The sequence below is a fragment of the Apodemus sylvaticus genome, chromosome 1 (genome assembly GCF_947179515.1).
Source record: "Apodemus sylvaticus chromosome 1, mApoSyl1.1, whole genome shotgun sequence".
Taxonomy (NCBI): Eukaryota; Metazoa; Chordata; class Mammalia; order Rodentia; family Muridae; genus Apodemus; species Apodemus sylvaticus.
The window spans coordinates 179,469,788-179,494,013 of record NC_067472.1 but is presented as its reverse complement, the minus strand read 5'-3'; the positions used below and the strand labels follow the sequence as shown (position 1 = coordinate 179,494,013).

The window sequence follows — 24,226 nt, the reverse complement described above, 5'->3', positions numbered from 1 at the left end:
CACATCACACACTCCTCCGCTGTGCTTTGCTCTCTCTATTTGCCTCTGTAACTCCCCACTCATTGTCCGAGCAGTCGGCCTCCTGCTGTTATGTCATATACTAGCATGTGTGGAGAACGTAATAAAATATCTATGTGTGTGAGACTGACAGACACAGGCGGAAAGGTGTCTTGTTGTTGTAGCCCATAATGGCATAAAGTTAGGGATCCTCTGTCAGCCTCCTACAGGACAGCAAGACAGACGTGTACCACTATAGTTAGCTGAATAAACACTTGATAAGTTTGCTGACAATTATTTTCCTAAAGATGAAGTAACAGCTCCCACTTCAGCCATCTCAGTGAGCACATACTTGTACAGGCTCCACATCTCTAACCGGAAAACACCAAATGTTCAAAATACAAACTTTCTGATGCTACAGTAACGACACAAGGAGAATTCCACAATTGATCTCAAGTGCAAGGTCACAGTGAAAATTTAGAGTACTACAAATACTATGTAATACTATGCAAAACCAGCACTGGCCTAGGGCACAGCAGTTCAAGACACAAGTGATTCTGTATTTACACTTCAGTCTCACAATACCTCATCATATTCATTGTGCAAACACTTTCAAAACAAAATCAAAACAGCTGGAATCTGAAATACTTGTGGTCTCCAGCATTTCGTGTCAGACACTTGATCTTGCTTCCAAGAGGGGGAAAAAAAAATAACATAAACCCTCAAACTAAAAACCAATTTTTATCATTACAAAAAGCAGACAGCAGAGGGAGCCTTTGCAAGCAGTAACAGTATACAAGGCCATTTCAGGAAGGTATAGTAAATTACAAAGGAAAAGAACCACACAGGCATTGAGTGCTCTGTCAGTTTTGTTCTCAGCCTGCAGGCCTCGTGCCTTTCCCACATGCAGGACTGACAACCTTCAGACTGTGTTTTCCCAAGTGTGGCCTCTGGCCACCTGCACCAGGATTACCTGAGGTGCGTATTAAGCATGCAGATTGCCAGCATCCCCTGAGTGTCAGAAATCTCCATCTTCAGCTGGCTCCCAGGGGTTTTAAAGGTACCTTCCCAGGGTACCTTCAAAAAGTTTGAGAAACCAGGCTTTAAAGACTTAGAGCTGCCAATCACCTCTGACCCAAGGTAGAAAACAAACTAGTTTAGTAGAAGATGTTTACAATCACCCAATTCTATAAAAGCTATGTCTGTTTTTCTCAAAATGAGAATCCGTGTAAAGTTTAATGTTTTCCAAAGAGCTAGGTATGATAACATACATAGGTAATCCCAGTTCAAGAGGTGGAGGCAAGAGAATCGGGAGTCCGAGGTCATTCTTATATACACAGTGAACTTTTAGGCCACCCTGTGTTATGTAAGAATCTGTCTCAACAGCAATAAAAACTTTTGAATGAGAATTTGAATTAGAAATTCAAATTGTAGAATGCTGGCCCAGAATACATGGCCCTGGGTTTGGTCCCCAGCATCCTGTAATCTGAGCTTGGTAGTGCATACCTATAATCCCAACACTTAGGAGCTGGAAGCAGGAGGATCAGAAGTTCAAAGCTGTCCTTAGCTACAAGATTGTCCTTCACTACAAAGCAAGTTCAGACAAGCCTGGAATATATGAGACACCATCCCAAGATAGATAGATACATACATACAGACAGGCAGGCAGGCAGGACAGACAAACACAGAGAGATATTAGAGGGTTAAAGAGACGGCTCAGCCAGTAAAGGCACCTGCCAGCAAATCTAATGATCCGAGTTCAATCCCCAGAACCAGAGGGAGAGAATGGACTCCTCCTGCAAGGTGTCCACTCCCCTCCACATAAATGTAAGGAAAATAAGCTCCAGTTTCAGAAGCTGTATAAACTTTTCTCCAAAAACCTTGTGTGGGTGCTTTTCAGTCCAAAATTCTCTTGGCCTGTTTCTGTAGTCTAGCTCAAACCAGTACTTACCTATATCTCTTATAAGTTATTCTAAGTGAACCTAATATTTTTGGTCAAAGTGAATCTTTTGATCTTCTCCTTCACTTGCTATGATCACTGTATGAGGTTGCACATTTTCTCATCTCCTTGTGCAATGTCTTCTTTTCTGATGTCTGGAGTCATATCCCTGGCCTGCTTCCTTGTATATAGGAGCTTTTGTCTTAGAAAACATAAACTATGAATAACTCTTTATCTTTTGAAGTGTTACAAATATAACTAAAAACAGCTTTGTTTGCCTCCAAATTTACAATGAGAATGAATATATAATGAAATAAGCTCAAGTTTATCAGGGTTGTAACTGGAACAGACTTGAAAGAGAATGTTACAGTCTCTACTCAGCTTTAGAAAAATAAAGAGTGACTGAGTGGGAACAAAAGACACTAAACCCTGTGGCTTCACTAACAAGATAACACTGTTCATTATGGTCTGTTACTTATATTCCAGTTGCCTATGGTCAAAGGAGCTCTTTCTCAGAGGTGTTAGATTCACCATCATAGACCAATAACCAAGCCAAACAGAGTCCAGCACAGCCCTGCTGCCTGAGAGGTGCAGAGGTAGCAAGCACTACTATGTCAGGTTGCAAAGTGAACGATACACAGCCTTCAGAGTTTAGGCTTCTGTTAAAAAGAGTCATGTACCATGTGGATGGGACTTGAACCACAATTCTGGAGCCTTCAAGACTGATCTGGGGTGCATAGGCTTCTTTATTTTCAATCTGTGCTGTGTCAACAACCACCTAGAAAAGAAACAAAGGCAACCACCAAGTTAAGAGAGAGCTTTCAGTATCAAACATCCAAACACGTAAGCATGTCAGACACTCAGCAACAGAACTGTCTACAGCACATCTGTACCAAGACTAGTGAGGCCCCCAGAGATAACAGCAAGCAATGATACGCAAACACACAGAAACCAAATTCTAATTGTAGGATCCACTTGACTTTGCAGGCATTTTCTACGCTGCAGTTGTTACAAATTACTCAAGATGAATGTGGTTGCATACTCCTGTTATCCCAACACACCTGTGAGGCCAGGGCAGAGAGATGCATTATGAGTTTGCAGTCAGCTTGTACAATATGCAACTCTATCTCAAAATGAAGAAATAAATTGAGTCTGGAGAGCTAGTTCACATGTTGAGAGTGCTTCCTGCTCTTTCAGAGGACTTGAGTCACAACACACATATCAGGCTGCACGCTGCCACCTGCAACTCCAGTTCCAGGAGATCCAATACTCTCTTTTGGCCTCCAAAGGTACACATGTGCATGCACACAACTTAATTTAAAAATAAAGCCCTAAGATAAATTTACACACACAATTTAAAACTAAAGCCCTCCTAAGATAAAATTTTAAATAGGAAAGGACCGAAGAAAGGAGAAAAATAAAATAAAGGATAAAAAAAGAGAGAAAGAAAAGGGAAGTAGAGATTATGCATCTTTTATTTTAGGGGTTTTTTGTGGGTTTTTTTTTTTTTTTTTTTTTTGTCTTTTTAAGACAGTGTTTCTCTGTGTAACTCTGGCTGTCCTAGACCTTGCTCAATAGACCGGGCTGGCCTCAAATTCAGGGATCTTCCTGCCTCTGCCTCTGCCTCTGCCTCCTGAATGCTGAGTTTAAAGGTATGTACCACCACACAACTATTTTAGTGTTTTTTTTTTTTTTATGTTATATATGTGAAAGAAAAAAAAATGTCAGAAGCTGAACCAAGCTAGGCCTGGTGATGCAGACCTGTCATCTAAGCTCCTTACAAGGATGAGGCAGAAAGACTACAAATTCAAGGGCCGAGGGTATGGCTCACTAGTAGAAAAACCCGTCTCCATTTTAGAAGAGGTTAAGCTGCTCATAGGTACTTCTCATAATTCCAAATACAGCTTCCAGTGCGCTCATTTCCACTGTTATAAATAAACAGGGTTCTCACAGCTGGGCCTTTGAGAAATACTTCCTGTCCAAGGAACAGCCTTTGTTGGACCTGACAGGTGTTTCCTCTCTCCTCCTACTATGACTATGGTCCTAAATGTCTTTGTCAGCTACAACAAAGGCCCTACCTTCAGTGGTAGGGAAGTGAAAAGTTCCTGGATTCTGGGTATGATTACACTTCCTCCCCCTTAGCTTAAACTGTTTTCTCACAACAGCCTTCTCCTGATGTGCTCTGCGCTCTGGAGTACACACCTCCATAGTCCCAGCTTCAGCTGACACCGTCCTGGTCACCAGGAAACTGGCTCAGTCTCTCTATTATAGGTCAGCAGAGTGACCCTTGTTTCTTGCTTTTCTTTCTATACGAATCTTCAAGGAAATGGAACCCAGCTCTGTACAAGTAGGCTGTCCCTGAAGTATTCTGCATCAAACAGGGACAAACATAATTCTAATCTGTCCTTTCATGAATAAAGTAGAAATCAGATTACATAGAGTACTTGAAACAGGGTCTCACTCTCTAAGCATGACTATGAGGCAGAATCAAGTACATACAAGCTACCTGGGTTGACATGGCAGACAATAAAAGCTAACAGTGATCACAGATGCTGAGCTATGGATCTGGCCCAACTCCACCTGAAGTTTCTTTAGTTTTTTTATTTTCCTTCCCTTCTCTCTGACAGGTAAAAGGTAGATTTTTACCCAAATCAGAAACTGCCATTTTCTCGTACAAAAGGTAATGGGACAGAGAGCTAGGAAAGGAAGTGACTGTTTTGGGGCCCTGCCTCATAAGTGGACTCTTAGGGTAAGTAAAAAGGAGGATCGATCTGGAAAGGTGAGAAGAACGAGCCACATTCAGAGAGGTCAGAGAACAGCAGAGTGCAGAGAACTGAGACAGGAGGCCACCAGCCCGGCTCACTTGAGCAACAGGAAACTCCAGTGTTGCTGCAGAGCGGTCAGGCCAGTCAAGGCCCATGCAGGCAATACTAATGTGTTTGTTTCCTTAAGATGAGGAAAGCCTACAACATCACCATTTTGCAAGTAGATTCCCAGCAAATACAGGTTATAATGGTATTAAAACAACCAACCAACCAAACGTTCAGTTCTGAGGGGAGGGCAGGGTCTTCCTATGTATCTCAAGCTAGCCTCCAACTATTCGTTTGCCTCAGCCCACAGGTGAGTGCTCTGCATATGTGCCACCCCACAAGCTCTCATCCTCTCGCACACACTCACCAGCCCTGCCTGGCCGAACAGCAGCTGCACGGCAGTCTTACAGGCGCCCCGCCACGTGGACGGGCACACCTGATTCAGGACTTCAGTCACAGGCAGATCATCCCTAGGTGTGATTCCATTGTAGCAGCCCGCTTCCTTGATGAGCTGTAACATGGTATGCTACAGATTGACAAGAGAGAGGACAGTTCACATCTCAACACTGGCAAAGCTCCAAAACTTACAGGGATGCATTTATGCAACCATCCTCAAGACAGGCGCTCTGACAGCACCCAAATCATGCCATTTGAAAAAAAAAGTTTTTGGAGGTAGGATCTCACTGTGTGTCCTTGGCTGGTTTAGAACTCTCTTTTTTTGAATTTGAGGCTGGCTTCAAATTCAGAGATTCGCCTGACTGGGCCTCCAGAGTGCTGGAATTAAAGGTCTGTGTAGTCATGCCTGGCTCAACATCAACCTTTTTTTAGATGAACATAGGCTCTGCAACATACTGAATAAGCCAGTCTCCTGGCTTATTCCAGGTCTCCTAATTTCTAGGCATATTATTTTGGGCTTCAGTTCCTTTGTCAAATTGGAATGGGGGAATACCCATATCTCAATGACACTTAGTTAAATAAAACACCTGACTATTATTACTGCACTAAGACTTCTATTACTTAATTCTCAAAATTCCACCAGTAACCATTAAGCATCAACAATAGCTCTGAACAAAATTATTAATAAAACTTTCTTAGTAAATGTCTTATTATGTTACCCCAGATGAGGTTTGACTTAGTGTTTGCTTGCATGTATGAAGCAGAGTTTAACTCCCAGCACCATACACAAAAAAAGAGACATCACAAGCCTGCATTCGGCCATCACTGTATTCAGAAAAGTTAGAGCCTCCTTCCATTATTTCTGTTTTGTTTTTTAATGTACATTCTTCAAAAGCCCTTGAGTTTCCTGTAACAGCTCTATTTCCAAGTTCATACTCAGTTAGTGGAACCCAGGGAATCCACAGAAAGATACCGTCTTCAGCTTCAGATTGTCAGCAGCCGATTCATTAAAGGAGACCCCCTTCAGGAAGTGTGATCCTATCTGCACAGGGACCGTGGGGAGCTCACACTGCATGGGCTGTGGGGGTGTCTGCCTTCGCCCCGTCTGCTGAGCTTCCGCCTCACTGCAGCAGCCCTGGAAAAGGTTTGGATAGGGGAGAAGAGATGACCCACAGCTCATGTGATAAAGCATCTGGTTCCCATAGGACTGAGTGTGTCCTCAACACACTCCCGTAAACTCCCAGAGCCGCTGCAGAGAAAAGTGTACCTGCAAACTTGCTTCAATGGCCTTCGGATTTAGGTGGAAGCCAGCTTTCATTGCATATTCACAGTGGCCTAAGCTTTCCAAAGCTATTTTATATGCCTGTAAGAATCAAGATCATGCAACAGATTAGAATATGACAAAGTCCAACAAAAATAGGAACTTAAAATTCCTACAGCTGTGGGGAATGGCTCTGGAAGGAGTTAGGTAAGGAGAATGGAGTAAATACACTGCATGCATACACGAAATTGCCAAAAAAGAAAGAAATATATTAGGTTAAAATTTTCCTACAGGTATTGAGACTTAAGACATTATTACCTTGTTGGCCTTTTTTTTTTTTTTTTTTTTTTTTGGTTTTTGGAGACAGGGTTTCTCTGTGTAGCCCTGGCTGTCCTGGAACTCACTCTGTAGACCAGGCTGGCCTTGAACTCAGAAATCCGACTGCCTCTGCCTCCCAAGTGCTGGGATTAAAGGTGTGTGCCACCACTGCCCGGCTCCTTGTTAATTTTTTGAGTGGTCCAACTTCATGACTCTAATCTTCCCCCTTGGTAGACTTGCATCTAACAGTATTGACACACTTACCTGCAAAGCACTGTCGATTTTTATGTTTAGCTCTTTTAGCTGGTGCTCAGGAATTGCTGCACTTTGAGAACAAAAGAGTTGTTGGACTTCGATTCCTGCCAGGCGTCCATCACAGCCTCTCTCTCTTAATCTAGATGTCGCCTATGACACAAATAGTAACTAGTAGGTAAAGAAGGGCAATTATAGTAAAATTCAAACAGTACCAGCAACAACAAATCCCATACCTAAAATGAACTACATAAGCTGCATATACACCAGGGTTTTGGACCAGTCACACTACAAAGTCAGAGACTGAAACTTTACAGACTTAACTTTTGGAGATGGTCTTACCATGTAACCCAGGCTGGCCTCAAACTTACCACTGGCATGTCTCAGTCTCCTACACACTAGGATTACAAGCCTGTACTGCCACCCCTGGCCAAATAACATTTTTAGGAGTTAACTCTCTGTTCTTTCAGGTCAGGATAGAAATGTTACTATTTACAAAATACACAGAGCTGCAGGAAAGAAAACTAGCAGCTTCAATGCTGTCAAGCTTAAGGTTTTCAGTTTCACAAGCCATGTGTACACACCAGCCTGTCTAACCAAGCCCTGAAACCTAATACATAGACTTAAGATTAAAACTAACTGACTTCTAAGAATCTTCCAGTGAAATGTTTAGCCCACAGGAGTTGGCTAGCTACTACCCCAACCCTAGAGCATAAAGTCTGGTCTCTGCCTTCCTGAAGATGATACCTCACCAGCCAAAGGTAAACTTAATAACTAAAACTGTAGTAGGGAGTATAGCAGGCAATGAAAGTGGCATCTAGGGACAATCTTTAGGGGTCACACCTGGACTCACCATACTCTAAAATAAAGGATTATGAGTTCTAGACCAAACTGGGCTACAAATCTCAAACCTATCTCATAAAGAGAAAATTTAGGTTGAAAGTGGAAGGTGCTCAGGGTAGATGAGTGTCAAGACACTGACAAGCTCTAACATCCACAGCACTCCCAGGAGAAGGAGCAGAACACTCTAAGGACCAAGCAACAAAGTGGCCATAGCCAAGGCAGGAGTCTGACATGGCAGGACTCAATATGTCATAGTGAGGCATCCATATTTGACCTGAACAAAATGAGAAGCAATGATATCTCACTTTAAAATCAGAATGGTGAAGCAGAGATGGGAGAATGAAGTTCAGAAAGAAGTATGACCCACCTCCAAAGCCAGGAGTGACAGTAGATGGGGACAGGTGGGGTGGGTGAGCTGGTGGAATGGGGGACAGACATGATGGGAGGACTGAAAGGTCAGTCTTGGGTCTTGAATGAATGGCCTAGTGTCAGATGGCACCACTGACTCCCATGGGGATGCCATGGAAAGAAACATACGTGAGAAGCCAAAACTGAGCCACCTGGGGAACCTAAGAGAGGAGCCACTTAATTCAGGGCCCTTGGAGCTCATGGGAAGTGGGTTGGCATATACATTTGAAGCAACCCTCCACATAGGAGTGGTCTAAGTCCCACACTGGGCCAAGATCCCCTAGGGAGAAGGGAACCCAGCACTGAACCACAAGAAACTCAACTTAGAAGCTGCTTTGAGGAGAGTCTAGCAAAGCAGATGAAGAAAGGACAGCTCAGAGAAAAGAAGGCAACTTTTTTCTTAACTTTAATTGTAAATGCTTTTATGCGTTTATTTAGTGTAGTCTGAGACTGAGCACACATGTGCCACATTCTACATGTAAAGTTTGGAAGGCAACTTTTGGGGAATCAGTTCTTTCCTTTGACCCTATTACACAGAACAAAACTCACACCATCAGGTGTCTGTGTCAACTGCTTTAGCTGCTGCAAAATCCTGCTAATACATATTTTATATGCCTACAGTACTTTGTGATTTTTTTAATAAAAGGTGAAAGATTTATTTGGCTGAGGAGAAATCAGAAATACATGGTTTTCAGAATGAATAAAAAAGATGAAGAAAAGACAGCTCCAAGAAGTTGACTGTCCAAAGAGCAGAGAAACAGGTAGACTTTTAGGTTGGAACCATATAAGTATTGAGAAAGAAAATTCTGGGTGCAATGGCAGAAGCAAGTTCTTGGAAATGGAAATAAGATAATGCCAAGGTGAGCCCTGGACCTGAGAAAAGGGCACCTCCTCTGTTGTCATAAAGGGGAAGGGACAGATGGGGTGGAGGTGAGCTAGAGAAGTGGTACTGTTCTGGCCATGCAAGAAGAGAGACTGTACCAGGAGACTCCATTTTCACAGGTAGTGTGCAGAATGGGCACCCACCGGAAGCAGTGGGCAGAAGGGCACTAGACACATGGAAGTGGGCAGGGGAGAAGATCAATGAGGTGGCACTAAAGTTTCAGAGTGTAAAGGGAATATTCTGAATGACAGAGATGTGAAGTCAAATTACAGGCAAAGGCCTGAACCCACACCAGTAGTAGAAAAGGACAGTAATAAGTCCTACCTCCAATTCAACCTCTAATTGCCATTGAGGGTCTTCCTGAGGAAAGCATTTTACATGAAAGAGAAAGCCAAACAAACAGTAACTGGAAAAAGGACAGACAGCAGGACAACAGAGTTTTTCAACATCAGAAATGGCATAGTGTGAAAACCTAAACAACTCTCTGGGAAAAGGAAAGAGATGGAAGATCAGAATTTCATTTATTTTTGTTTTGAAGCAGGGTCATATATCCTAAGATGGTCTTTTAACACACTATGTAAGCAAGGATGACCTTGACTGAGCTCCTGGTTCTCCTGCTTCACCTCCCAGGTGCTGTGATACAGGTATTTGCCTGGCTACAGGTCCATAACAAAAGGCAAAACACTGCAATTTAACTGTGGGGTAATTCCAATCATTGAATACATCAACATACATTCTGTAACCATACATGAAGACCTTGTACTCTCTATATAAAGTAAAATAGCATGTCTTAGTGAGGTCATCTTGGAAGATTTCACTTTCTCTTTTTCTCACTGGGAAAGAGGTGTTAGCAGCGGAAAGGAGTACACAGCTTTATAGAGTCTTGTCTGGGCTCCTCTGCTGGACTTCTGGCTTGTGCGGTGGTACTGAGTGCCACAGTCCAGCTTACCCTGGGTCAGACCACAACCCAGGGACCACTACCACTGTGCTGCTTCCTACAGCAATCTCTGCAGTACATGTGCTAGTCAGTGTGTCCTTCGTGGGCTGCCACGAGCCTGTGAGAAAACTTCTGCCTTATGACTTCAACTGCTATCTTCCTGTCTCTCTCACTTATCAAGGATTGTGCCCATGGTTTAAAATATTTAGAGATAAGGCACTATTGCTTTAATAAAAACTTTGAGAAGTGGATACAGAATTACTCTTTAAAAAAATAAAAACAAACAAACAAACACCCCTACCAAATGGCCCCAACCCTGGAGGTAATGTCAGATAGTTCTAAGTGCAGCAGAGTTAAGGAGCATATCTAGCATGGTCAAGGGCTGAGTCCCAACTCTTGCTATGTTAGCAATCACTGTGAGCTGTGGGTCTCATTTCAAAGCTGGCAACTGCAGCAGCTCTGAGCACCGTTCTTACTGAGGCCTGGAAACTGCCTTTGCCTCCTGCCTCAGGCAGAACACTGACAAGACTATGTAGTTGAGTCTTCTCAGCCTCTTCACCTAAGGCAACCCTCCAGGTTTCTCAACATAATACTTTCCTACCAAAAGTCCATATACATTTGTATGCATGTGTTAAATACTTACAAGACACACTCTGCAATTGATGAAGACCCTGACTAAAAAACAAACAAGGGCTGAAGAGAGGGCTTAGTGGTTAAGAGTACTTCCAGAGGACTCAAGTTCAATTCTCAGCAGCTATATGGTGGCTCATAGCTACCTGTAACGTCACTTCTAGGGGAATTGATGACCTCTTCTGGTTGTTCTTCTTCTTCTTCTTCTTTTTTTTTATTTATTTATTCTATGTAAGTACACTGTAGCTGTCTTCAGACACCATAATAGGGTGTCAGATCTCTTTACGGCTGGTTGTGAGCCACCAATGTGGATGCTGGGATTTGAACTCATGACCTTTGGAAGAGCAGTCAGTGCTCTTACCTGCTGAGCCATCTCTCCAGCCCCCTGGTTGTTCTTCTTAAAGACTGTACACATGTGGAACACTAACATATATGAAGGCAAAATATCTGCACACATTAAAAATAAATAAGTGAGGCCGGGCGGTGGTGGCGCACACCTTTAATCCCAGCACTTGGAAGGCAGAGGCAGGAGGATTTCTGAGTTCGAGGCCAGCCTGGTCTACAGAGTGAGCTCCAGAACAGCCAGGGCTATATAGAGAAACCCTGTCTCAAAAAAACCAAAATAAATTAAAAAAAAATGAACGAATGAATGAATGAATGAATGAATGGCTAGAGATGGCTCAGCAGTTAAGAACACTAACTGTTCTTCCAAAAGTCCTGAGTTCAAATCCCAGCAACCACATGGTGGCTTACAACCATCCTTAATGAGATCTAATACAATGTATTTACATATAATAAATAAATCTTTAAAAAAAAGGGAGGGGGTGCCAAGAGAGATGGCTCAGCAGTTAAGAGCACTGACTGCTCTTCCAGAGGTCCTGAGTCCAATTCCCAGCAACCACATGGTGGCTCACAACCATCTGTAATGGGATCCGATGACCTCCTCCAATGTGTCTGAAGACAGCTACAGTGTACCCATATACATAAATAAATAATTCTTTTTTAAAAAGTGACAGATATAAACAAACAAACAAATAAATAAATAAATAAGTGGGGACATAGTGATAGACACCTATAACCCTAGCACTTGGGAGGCTGAGGCAGAACCATTATGAGTTTGAGGCCTGCCTGGGCTATTCAGTGAGATCCTATCTCAAAAAATGAAAGGGGGAGGAGTTGGAAAGGAAGAGACAGACTGACTTTATAAAGAGTAATTTCTTTTTTTAACTTTTTCTGTGTGTGCCTGCATGCCTATGTGTACACTCACTGAAGTCAGAACAATCAGGTTCGACAGCAAACACCTTCACCAACTGAGCTACCTTGCCAGTTAAAAAATTATTTCTGATTTGCTTACATCCAAGTTTAAGTTCTGGGTGTAGAGAAGGACTAGTTCTCAACCTTCCCAATGCTACAGCCCTAGTCTCTCATGTTGTGGTGACCCCCCACAACAACCATAAAATTATTTTGTTGCTACTTCATAACTGTAATTTTGCAACTGTAATAAATTATAATGTAAATATCTGTGGGCTTGGATAGTCTTAGGCACCCTGTAAACATGTTGAGATCACAGTCTGAGAGCCACTGGACTCGAGGATACCGTGCTACCATGGCCAGAGGAGGACTTGTGTGTGAGGCAGGGTGCTGCATGAGAAGAGCTGGGCCCGCAGCCCACTTCCACAGCAGGGTCCTCAGCCAGGAGCTTGTATGGGAACCGGAAGTGTCCAGGGGAGAATGCTCACTGTGCGCTGGCAGCTCCCTCCCCAAGTCTGATCACTATGCCATTCTATCCCAATCAAGCTTCTCTACCCACTATAAAGCTGTGCTGGGTAGCTCCTGATCTTTTAAAAAAAAAAAAAAAAAGGCTTCATGTGTCAAATTAATAGGAAAATGGCTAAGATTACATGCAATCTTGACCTAGGATTAGGTCAAGAGGACCTAGGATTAGGCCAGCTAAGCATCTTTTTCTATTCATTGTTTTCTGAAGTTTTGGAGCTGGCATATATAGTAATGGGCTTTGTCATCGCACTTTTACAGTTTGTTCTAATCCCCTCCACTGGCCTCTCCTGCTCCCCACCCCTGCCTCCATGCCCTTGCTGCCTGCCCTTGCTTTCATGTCACATGTATTATTTGACTTTCTTCCTTCCTCCTACCCAAGATCTCTTTCTTCCTTATCACGGCCCCCTTTCTTCACAAACACACAGAGACTATATACACAACCTATAGAAATTTAAGTCTAGGCTCTGTATTCCAGAGAAAATATCCTGTGTTCATCTTTCTGAGTCTAGCTTACTTAAGACTCTTTACAAATTTTTAATTTATTTGTGTGTTTGAAATGGTGCGTGTGCATACAGCAGGCAGAGGCAGCCCCAGGTGTCACCCACTCTCACTCACTCACTGTCACTCTACAGCAGTCTCCCTGAACCTTAAGATCATCTTGCTTTTTAAGGATTTTGTTGTAGTTGTTGTTAGCTATGCTGATGAACTCCAGTTCAACCTGGGGATGCAAACTCCAGTCCTCATGGTTGCAGAGCAAAATTACAAAGATCCTGAACACTTCTAAAAGAAGACGGCTACAGAAGCAGCACAAGCTTGTGACCTAGCAGCTGGAGGACCAAAACAGAACTGCCATGAGTCAGAGGCCAGTCTGGGAGTGAGAATTTACCTCAAAAAAAAAAAAAAAAAAAAAAAAAAAAAAAAAAAAGCAATGGGATGGAGAGATGGCTCAGAGGTTAAAACTGTGTACTGCCCTGGCAGAAGACCTGAATTTAGTTTCTAGCATCCACACAAGCAGCTCACAAACACCTGTAACTCCAGCTTCAAGGGATGAGATGCTTCCTTCCCTCTGACCTCTACAGACACCTGCACTCACATGCAAAAACCACTCCCCGAATACACAACTTAAAATAAATCTTTAAAATAAAAACAACAACAGCTGGAAGATGGTGGCAAACACCTTTAATCCCAGTACTTGAGAGACTGAGGAAGGCAGCTCTCTGAGCTCAAGGGCAGTCTGAAATACAAAGTGAGCGCCAAGACATCCAGGGTTACACTACACAGAGACTGCCTTGAAAAACAAAATTAATTAAAAAAACAAAACACCCCCAAACAGGGCTGAGAATGTAGCTCAGTAGGTGGGGTGTCTACCCAGCATGCATGAAGTCCCAGGTTCCAATCCCAGCACCATAAAGACCAACCATGGTGGCAAATCCTGAAACCCGGGTATTTGTGAGGTTCATCTTGCCAAACCTTCCTTGTTACCTAGCTTTCCTGGCTACCCACTGAGCACGCACCCTCCCGGCCATCTCCACTTGTTGTGTCAGGAAATGTTTGTGGCCCTCAAAAAGGCTACCAAGGAGCCGAATGATGCAATCGCATTAGGGTCTCTTTATTTAAGCTCGAGCTTGGGCTCCCTGCCAACACTGACACAGCAGGAAGGTGGAGCCCTGAGCCTAGTTTTAGGTAAGCACTTATAGAGGCAAGAAAGGAGTTATCTTGCCTGGTGCACATCTGATGGGGTGTGTGTATAATAATTACAGCCTTTAACATAATTGGCTGGTGCTAGGCCATAAACCTCTGTGTTTTTCCTGATGATGGTTGTAACCTGGTGGTGAAGATTTGTTGGGGAATGACCTGGAAACTGGTGCTAGACACAGGTCTTATTGTAGGCAGAAAGCAGCCTGGAAACTGGTGCTAGGTACTGGCCTGTCAGTTACCTTGAGTTTAACCTTAGGTTAGGTTCTCTAAGATAAGAGTCTGAACCCAAAAGATCTGGTCTCTTGCACTGTGTCATTCCTGACTTAGGTGCCAGCCTTCTCCCTGGCTCACCTCTTTAGACTTTCCTGTACCACTCCCATTCAGAAGCAGGCCCCTTCTTCTGGGTCTGGACAACTCCTGCACCCTCTGTCCCAGTTTTTGTAAGCCTTTCTTTATAGGTAACAGTTTAATGACTGGCACAGGCCTCACATAAAATAGGTGTTCTTAAAGACATTTGCTGTCACAAGAATAAGCAAACAAGCTAGTGGTAAGTTTACAACTTAAAGTCTAAAGCAAGTGGCTCTTCTGGGAGCCAAAAGACAAAGAATCCCAGCAGCCTCTCCCAGTCAGTTACCTCAGCCGCCCCTCGCCAGGATCGCACAGCTTCCTCCAGCTCAGGTGTGTGGCCCACGCCAGACAGACTACTGCTGTTCTTTTTTTCTGGCACAACTACCTCCGCAAAGCAAGAGTGAGCCACCGGCTGGACTTTCTGCAAGGCGTGAGTCAAAAACTGGAAATGGACTTGCACCACTGTCAAGAAACACCGCCCCAACACCTGTGAAAACAAGAGAGGCAGGGGATTTTGGGTTTGGGTTGCTCATGGATTAGTGCAGTAACTCCTTAACTGTCAACAGATTGGCAATCATAAAAGCATGCAATGCTAGAAAGTGCCCTGCTTTACAGGTGCCTGCCTCTTGGGCCTTGGTACTAAAAATTTTAAAGTCAAACATTTCAAAGCAAGCAGTAAGCCTCAGGTACAAGAGGGTCTTCCGACTTCCCACCACCTGTCCTCACTTCTGTGTCTACACTCTGAGTGCCTGTGGGCCAGAGCCATTCATAATCTCAATTGTGGCACAGAGTATTCAGAACACAAAGGAAAAGTCATGGCATGTGAGTAAAACTCTGAAAGGTTGGCTTGACCTAGAAGAAAACATTCCATTGGGAATGACACCCAAAGATACTGGTTGTTTCAGTGCTGTGTTAATCTAGTTATGAATACAGTTGCCTGTTGTATTCCTACTCATTATGAAACAAAGCTGACAGACCAGTCTTCCAGGAGTCAATGAAGCACAGAAGACAATTCTATCAACAGGGCAGAAACTCACTAATCTGACACATATCAGTGGTTGGTTGGCTGGTTAATAATTCAAATAGGGTCTCACTACAAAGCCCTGGCTGTCCTGGAACTCACTCTGTAGGCCAGGCTAGTCTCAAACTCACAGCAATCTGCTAACTTCTGACTACCAAGTACTGGGATTAAATGTATGTGCCACCACTGCCTGGACAGAAAAAAAAATTTTTTTTCAAACAATAAATCTGACAGATGTGGTGATACATTCAGGTAATTTTAGCACCTGGAAGACTTAAATAGGTCATCATGAGTTCAAGACCAGCGTGGTCTACAAAGAGAGTTAGAAGCCATCCTTCCTTTGCTTCAAAAACAACAATAATAATAGACGCCAAAATCCCACTGTTAACAGACAAGTGTTCTAAATTGTTAGCCCAATGAACATTTTAAGCCATGAAAGAATATTTGCCTGGAGACCAGGACAGCTGTTCCCTTTCTTGCTTCCTAGTGACTTTATTTCCTTTTCTCCGCCTTTAGGAGACAGGGTCTCTCTGGATAGCCCTGGCTGTTCTGCAACTCAAGCTGTAAACCAGGTTGGCCTCAAATTCAGAGATCCACCTGTCTCTGCCCACCCCCACCCCCACCCCCAGTGCTAGTACTAAAGGTGTGCACCACCTCCCCCCCCACACACCTCCTCTTTGTTTTTAATGGTACTGAAGCTATCCCAGGGTCTGGAGCTGAATGAGGAAGAGCTAATGTCCTCAGTCCTTTTTATCTTTGTACTTTGTACAGGAGAGGCTCACTAAGTAGCGCAGGCTGGCTTTGGACTTGTAATCCCCCTGCCTCAGCCTCCTGAATTTCTTAGATTTCAGAAGTGTACAACTCCCAGTCTAGTTTTCTAACTTAGGCACAGCTGTAATGTTTGTTATGAGTTCCTATGTTTTTCTCTATAATGCAGAAAGAGAAATTACCAGTTAAAAAGATACTGAACTTAGCCGGGTGGTGGTGGCGCACGCCTGTAATCCCAGCACTCTGGGAGGCAGAGGCAGGCGGATTTCTGAGTTCGAGGCCAGCCTGGTCTACAGAGTGAGTTCCAGGACAGCCAGAGCTATACAGAAAAACCCTGTCTGAAACACCCCCCCCCCCAAAAAAAAAAGATACTGAACTTGGAGAATTTAGTTCAAAGCCAGCCTGGGTAATCTGGTGAGACCTCCATCTACTCCAACTGTCTGCACTGTTTTCCACATAGATCTAGCATCCAAGAGAGTCCCCATGCTCTTACCCCTTCTTGTACCTTGGAGCAGCCTAAAGACTCAGTCACATCCAAGACAGATGCTGCCCTTAACCACAAACAACTGTTTTGCTAAAGAAACTGGGACAGGCCAGTTCCTGAAGTAATACCTATTTCCTCTACATGATTTTTCCCCAGTGGAAAGCACTAGAGCAAACAAGTCAATTTAAAGTTCCATCTAAAACTAAAGCAAAAAAATCAAACAAAAAGCTAACATTAAAGTTTTCACCCTCTAAGTGAATAGCTAAATCGAAGCTGAACTCTACCTTCTGGGTTTCCACTGCCCCTTTCCTCAGAACTCCTCCCCACTAAGGTTATGGCTGTGAAGGGTAGGGTGAGGGACACGGAGGCAGCAGACCTCTGAACCCAGCTAGAGGCTCCCGACACGAATACGCACCACTGTGCAGTACCGTACACACTAGCAGTCAGCTTTAACTAAGCATTCACTCAGCATGTGCTTGCTCTACACTACAGATTTTATATGGGCTGTGTCACGATCCCAGAACACCTCTAGGAAGTCATCTCTATGTTACTGAGAAAAAGACTGAAGCTAGACAAGTTATGAAACCAGATACAAAAGTCATGTTACAAAACTAACAGGCAGAGCAGTCTCTTCATTCAGCAATCAGCTTCTACGATTTTAGCAACTATGCCCCACTGCCTTCAACACTTTCAATACCCAGGCAGAGGGTGGCAGCACTGGACCAGGCACACAACAGAAATTCAGTCTTAACTGGCACTGGCTGAGGGCACCAGGAAGCTCCCGACAGTGCTGTCAGAGGAGCCCGGCTGGCTCCTCCAGGTCACACTCTCTCCCTCTTTCTTGGCCTCTTAGCAAGCTATGGGAGAAAGGAAAGGAGAGGAAGTAAAGATGCCATGCTGCTCTGGGGTCACAGTCTCACAGCTTCTGACCAATGAAAATTACTTGCTCCTTCTAATAATAAATATATAATGCATGAATGCCTAATATGTACAAAGCTCAAAAACCCTGAGGGTACAAAGAAAAGAGGATGAGAAAGTCCCCGTGCGCATAGGGTTATATCCTAATGGGGCTAGAAGACAACAAAGCCATAAATAGACACAAGGTCAGATGTAGCTGGAGAACAAGCTGCCTGGCAGGTGGTGAGGAAAAGGCTCTCTGAGGATAAGCCACAGAAGAAAGCCTCACTTCCTACTCTGAAAGGAATAGTCTGAGAAACGGCAGTGAAGCCTGGTGTCTGGATCACAGAAGCATGGGGCTGCGGTGGGTCCTCCTGATGCACTGCTAGTGGCAGAAGTGGAACCCTGCTGCAGGACGCAGTGGGAGAAAGGGATGCTAGAGAGCTTTATGAAGGACTGTCAGACTGCTCTCCCTGCTCATTATTAGGTACCTGACCTTAGATGAGTCATTTAAGCTGCAGTTCGTCTCTGTAAGAACTGCCCTCTTCTTTCCCACGATGTGTAAAGCATCAACCCAATTAAGATTGTGACAAAATACACGTTGTAAATAATTAAAGGCCAACCCAACCAGTAGTTACCCTGGCTCTTGGAAATTGGTTTCAGTGACTATTTATAAAATGTCACCTCACGTAACAGACACATAAACATCACCTTCCGAGAGGACAGAACTCCTGTCTCTGCTCACCCTTTATCTCATCTCCCTTTCTGGCTCAGCCCTCAACTCCCATGATAGACCTTACCCTCCTTGACTCAAGAATGGGCCAGTTCTTGGGAACTGTCTTCACACAGGTTTGGAAGAGTGTGTCCCAGGGCCACAGACAGCTCTCTCAGCTCACAGACTCAGGGCATGTGAGGCTGCAGAACAGATTGAATAAGCTGGAGAATGGGTGAATAGAACAGTCAAGACCAGGCACTTAAGTGTAGCACTGATACTCTACCAACAGCCACCATCTTAACCCATGCCAGGAGCCCCACACATGGTAAAGTAACCCATTTTACAAATAACAAAACAGGCTTAAAAAGATAAATTTGCTTAATGTCAAGTAGGTTTAAGTGAGGAATGTCTGTCTCACTGCAAGACAGTTCTAACCACCAGGTTGCCCTGTCTGCCTGTGACAAGACCCAGGATGTAAGAACAACAGTGGGTAGGTACTAAAGAGAAGACATCCTGGAAAGCAGATAATCATCAGCGAGCTACTGAAACAGAACCCTGCTTACTGGGAATTCCTGATGGCCAAGAATGGTATATCATAAACCTGGTACCAGAGCATATGCCTGTAATCCTAGCACTCAGTAGACTGAGACATGAGATCCACAAATTCAAAATCCACATGGGTCCAAGTGAGACAGAGTCTCAAAGCAAAACAGTAGAGTACATGAACTGTCCTATTCTTTTATACTGTATGCACAGTATCTACCATGCTACAGACATAGGTGTATAACCAGAGTCCCTTTCTTCTTGGTGTACATGTTTGGTTGTTTAATGTTGCTGTTAATATTTAATTTTTATGTGTGTGTTTTCCTACATATGTATCTATACCCCATGTGAATGCCTATGCCTGAAAAGCCAGAAGAGGGTTTGGATCCCTGGAACTGGTATTACAAACAGTAATACCACTGCCATGTATGTGCTAGGAACCAAACTCAGATCTTCTCCAAAAGCAGCGATCTCTCCACCCCATTTGTATGTTTCTTGAGGCAACAACTCTTCTAGACTGGCCTCACTAGTACAAGAGTGACCTTGTATTGAGATTATTGGGCTACCACGTCCTCTTTCTTCTCAGTAAGTTTTATATCTTAAGCAGATTACAAAGGGTTCTAATTTAAGACCATCCTGTTTGAGAACTAAGACATCCTTTCTATACCATCATAGTTGTTGAGGGTCAACCTATACGTTCTGAAATTTTGGGGTTTTTTTCTTTGTTTTTTCAAGACAGGGTTTCTCTGTATAATCCTGGCTGTCCTGGAACTCACTCTGTAGACCAGACTAGCCTCAAACTCAGAAATCCACCAGCCTCTGCCTCCCAAGTGCTGGGATTAAAGGTGTGCACCACCACCACCACCACCACCACCACCACCACCACCACCACCACCACCATCACCATCACCATCACCATCACCACCACCACCACCACCACCACCACCACCACCACCACCATCACTACCACCACCACTACCACCACCATCACTACCACCACCACCACCACCACCACCACCACCACCACCACCACCACCACCACCACCACCATCACTCATTCTGAAATTTTGTTACAGTTATTCCTTCCTAGGATCCAGCACTACCAATTCAGCATTTTCTACCTGCTCGTGAATGGAACTGTGGATACCTAAGTCAACTTCATCTCCCAAAACAGCTTCCTTTTTTTCCATATTAACACAGATGGAAAAATCCAAAAGTTCACTGCTCTGCTTAACTCCACCCAACAATTCATCTTTCTCAGATCCCTAGCAAGGCAAGAACTAAGCCATTCTGTACCTTATATCTGATCAGATGAAAAGTCTCTAGAGTGAAAGCAAGTTGCCAGATTGGCTGCTTCCATTCGAAATTCCAAATCTATTCCATCATTTCCTTCTCTCTAGTACTCATATACCTTACACATTCCATTTGATTTTCAGTATCCACAACCTTGTTTTGGATACAGCTGATTGTCTACATGGTACACAATGACCAAACCCACAGACCAGACCTTGATATTGCTATCTAAATATGTTTTGGGAGAACACAGAATGAAGACTACTTGTAGACTATGGAAAGTATTTATGAAAACTGAAAACTGCCGGGCGGTGGTGGTACACACCTGCAATCCCAGTACTCTGGGAGGCAGAGGCAGGCGGATTTCTGAGTTTGAGGCCAGCCTGGTCTACAGGGTGAGTTCCAGGACAGCCAGGGCTACACAGAGAAACCCTGTCTCAAAAAACCAAATCCAAAAACAAAAACCAAACAAAACAACAAAACAAACAAACAAACAAAAGAAAACTGAGAACTGCACTACAGGTTAAAAATGGAAAAAAGCCAAGCTTACTGAAAATAGCATGCAAGCATTGACAAGAGGCTGCTGGTGCTGTACTGTGGCAGGATGCTTGCTGATCATGCAAAGACACATTTGCATCCCATGGGTATGGTTCCTTTTTTTTTTTATTTTGTTTTGTTTTTTTGTTTTTTGTTTTTTTTTTGTTTTTTTGGATTTGGTTTTGTTCTAGACAGGTTTTCTCTGTATAGCCCTGGCTGTCCTGGAACTCACTCTGTAGACCAGGCTGGCCTCGAACTCAGAAATCCGCCTGCCTCTGCCTCCCAGAGTGCTGGGATTACAGGCGTGTGCCATCACCGTCTGGCTTGGTTCCTTTTGATTAACAACAACAACAAAAAATCTATGAATCTTTTCGCAGCCAGAAATTTCAATCTCAGAGAAAAATCAAGCTGTATATAAGGTGGAGCAATCAGAGAATGTAATAAAGTCAGCATAAGCCTACAACACATGCTCAGTCAAAAAGTACATTCTGACCTGGACAAGCTGCTATAGTGCCAGTAAAAACAGCAGAGGTGGTTTCTGAGCTCCTGTCTGTCACATGGGCTAAGCACCATGACATGTAAGGCTTTTGATGGTGATATATCTTCACTTTTAACTGGACAGGGCTTGGGGGAGTGGGGGTTCTGTTAAAAGATAAACAGTACTAACTATTCCCAAATAAATATAACTAGCAATTGTACCATTCATTTCCTGTATATCCCAGACTTGTACTTTGGGTATTTTAGTAAAATCTAGATATTATTATATGTTGTTTTGTTGTTCATTTCTCAAAATAAATTATACCAAAAATATATTGCCAGGCTGGGATTATGGATCAATAGTAGAGCACCTGTGTTAGCATGTATAGGGTCCTGAATCCAATTTACTACCATGTTATATGTGCTAAATATATAAGAAATCTGTCTTGTTCTTATTTTTGACACAAAGTCTCACAATGTAGCCCTGGCTAGCCTAGAAATTATTATGTAGACCAGGCTGGCCTCATATTCAGACATAAGAGATCAGTTTGCCTCTGCTTTCCTAAAAGCTGAGATTAAAGGTTTGTTCCAGTACACCTAGCCACTTTTTCAAGATTTTTAAAAACTATATGCATACGTTATGTGTCCATATAAGTATAGGTACCCATAGAGTCCAAACAATCCCCTAGGGCTAGAGTTACAGGTGGCTGTAAGCCATCCAACATGGATGCAGGGAAGCCAAACTTCAGGTCCTCTGCAAGAACAATACTTGTTCTTAACCTCAGAGCCATCTCTCCAACCTCACAAAAGTCATGTTTCAGCTACACTGCTATAAGTCTTAATTTTTTTTAAAAAAAAAGATTATCCAGGGAAAGACTACAGAAGGTATGTAAATCCTCATTAATTATGGTAAATCAAAGGTAACATCTGTCCTTAAACTCTTTCCACACTTCAGATGCAAATTTTCTCCATTACCCATTTATATTGTATGTTTTTACGGGACAGAAATTAAAAATATATCCAAGTCACCATACATCATATGGCCTACAAGCCCATAAAAGTTGAGAAATTTTTGTTGTTGTTGTTGTTGTTGTTGTTGTTGAACTGAGTATATTTTTGTTAAAAAGTTGTCATTGCCCTTAAGAATGCTTCAAAACTAGGCATGGTAGTAAACACCTATAGTCTCAGCTTTTCAGGAGGCTGAGGAAATAGATCATTCAAATACATGAGTTTGAAGCCAGGCTGGGTTCAACAACATAAAAAAACCAAACCATAACCTGAACCAATGTTTCAGGAGCTGCCTCACTGACACTAGGAGCTCCTACCTCCATCTGTCAGAAACACTCGCAGCTAATTTATGGCCCCCCAGTGTTCTAAGTGGTGATTCTCTGGTGGGTCTCGGATGGTTCAGAGAAGCCCAGTCTATCTCAGCAATGTGGAGAGAGTGAGCCTCCTCCCTCCTTGGCCTTGACTGATTTCCTTTGCCTGACATCCAACATCCAAGACACTATACTGGCTTCAATCTCTCCTGGCTTTTCAGCTGATCTGGTTTCAGACTCCCTGGCTGTTTCCCAGTCATCTTGTGACCTCTACATGCTGGAGTACTCTAAGGCTTGCTGCTGTTTCAGCACCACTCACTTGATAGCTGCATCCAGTTTTCTGGCTTTAATACCATCTACTGCCAGACAGTTCCCATGCTCTGTAGCTGTGGACCTCAGCTTTCCTCTCTCACCTATCAACTGGAAACTACACCTTTAACAGGTATCCCAGACCTATTATTCTAGGTGTCTCCTCCTTCCCTACCACCTTTTTCTGTTTTTTGAGACAGGGTTTCTCTGTGTAGCCCTGGGTGTCCTGGAACTCACTCTGTAGACCAGGCTGGCCTTGAACTCAGAAATCCACCTGCTTCTGCCTCTCAAGTGCTGGGATTACAGGCGTGAGCCACCGCTGCCTGGCTTCCCTATTGCTCTTATCTCAATCAACAGCAGTATTAGGAAGAGGCCCAGGTACAGAAAGAAACTCTAGAGTCATCTTTGATTCTCTCCTTCCTCCCTCTCTCTTTCTCTCTGCCTCTGTATGTCTATCTATCTCTCTTTATCTCTGTCTGTCTGTCTCTTCCCCCCTGCCCCCAACACACACACACACACACATACACACACACACACCAGCATTACATACAATTCTAGCACTTGAAAGGCAGAAGCAGGCAAATCTTTCCAAGGCCAGCCTGATCTACTCACCCAGGAGCTACACTGAGACCCTATCTCAAAACAGACCGAAAAAGCCCATACAACTAGCTGGGTAATGGTGTTGGACACTTTTAATCCCCATACTCGGGAGGAAGAAGCAGGCAGATCTCTTTGAGTCTGGGACCAGTCTGCTCTACAGATCAAATTCTAGATCAGCCAGGACTACACAGAGAAACTTTGTCTTGAAAAAAACCAAACCAAACCAAAGTAAATCAACCAACCAAACAAAACCCTACACAACTGCTGCCCAAGTATAAAAGCCTAATCCACAGAACCCAGGAGAAAACCAGATGTGGTAACATCCCTTTGTAACCCCAGCACTCCTATGGTGAGATGAGAGGGGGAGACAGAAGTTCCAAGTCAGCTAGCCTAGAGTGTATGGGTAGTAGCAAAAACAAAAGTGGCCTTGCCTCAATACAGAAGGTGAGAGCCAACACCCAGATGATCTCCGATCCCTACATGTGTACAGCGGCATGTGCTTGCCTGCAGTCACACTCACCAACAAAACAAATAAGTACATGCAAACCACTCAACTCTAGTTTGCAGAGTTTCACAAGTAAAGTTCAAGAGTGGTGGTGGTGGCTATACACCGTGTAAATGTTTGTTACTGAACACTTGTAAACAGTTAAAACAGCAAACTCGACATTACATGTATTTTACGTTATAAAAAAATCTAGCCCTAAACTAAACATGGTGGTACACTCCTGTAATCCATACCCTGGGAAGTGGAAGCAGGATAGATTCAA

At 43.5% G+C, this 24,226-nt stretch overlaps 1 protein-coding gene across 4 annotated transcripts in view; it reads right to left on the bottom strand.

Moving 5' to 3' along the window:
* Positions 1–24,226, bottom strand: part of Garre1 (granule associated Rac and RHOG effector 1) — an 80,488-nt gene that overhangs the window by 16,938 nt on the left and 39,324 nt on the right. For 3 of the 4 annotated variants that reach the window (XM_052165685.1, XM_052165669.1, XM_052165679.1), the window contains 6 exons: positions 14,783–14,983; positions 6,986–7,126; positions 6,410–6,505; positions 6,116–6,277; positions 5,114–5,272; positions 2,617–2,714 (listed from right to left, as the gene is read on the bottom strand). In XM_052165685.1, the coding sequence (XP_052021645.1) occupies positions 2,617–2,714; positions 5,114–5,272; positions 6,116–6,277; positions 6,410–6,505; positions 6,986–7,126; positions 14,783–14,983 (857 nt within the window). The remainder of the gene's footprint in view (positions 1–2,616; positions 2,715–5,113; positions 5,273–6,115; positions 6,278–6,409; positions 6,506–6,985; positions 7,127–14,782; positions 14,984–24,226) is intronic. The other variant, XM_052165692.1, reaches the window with a different exon arrangement.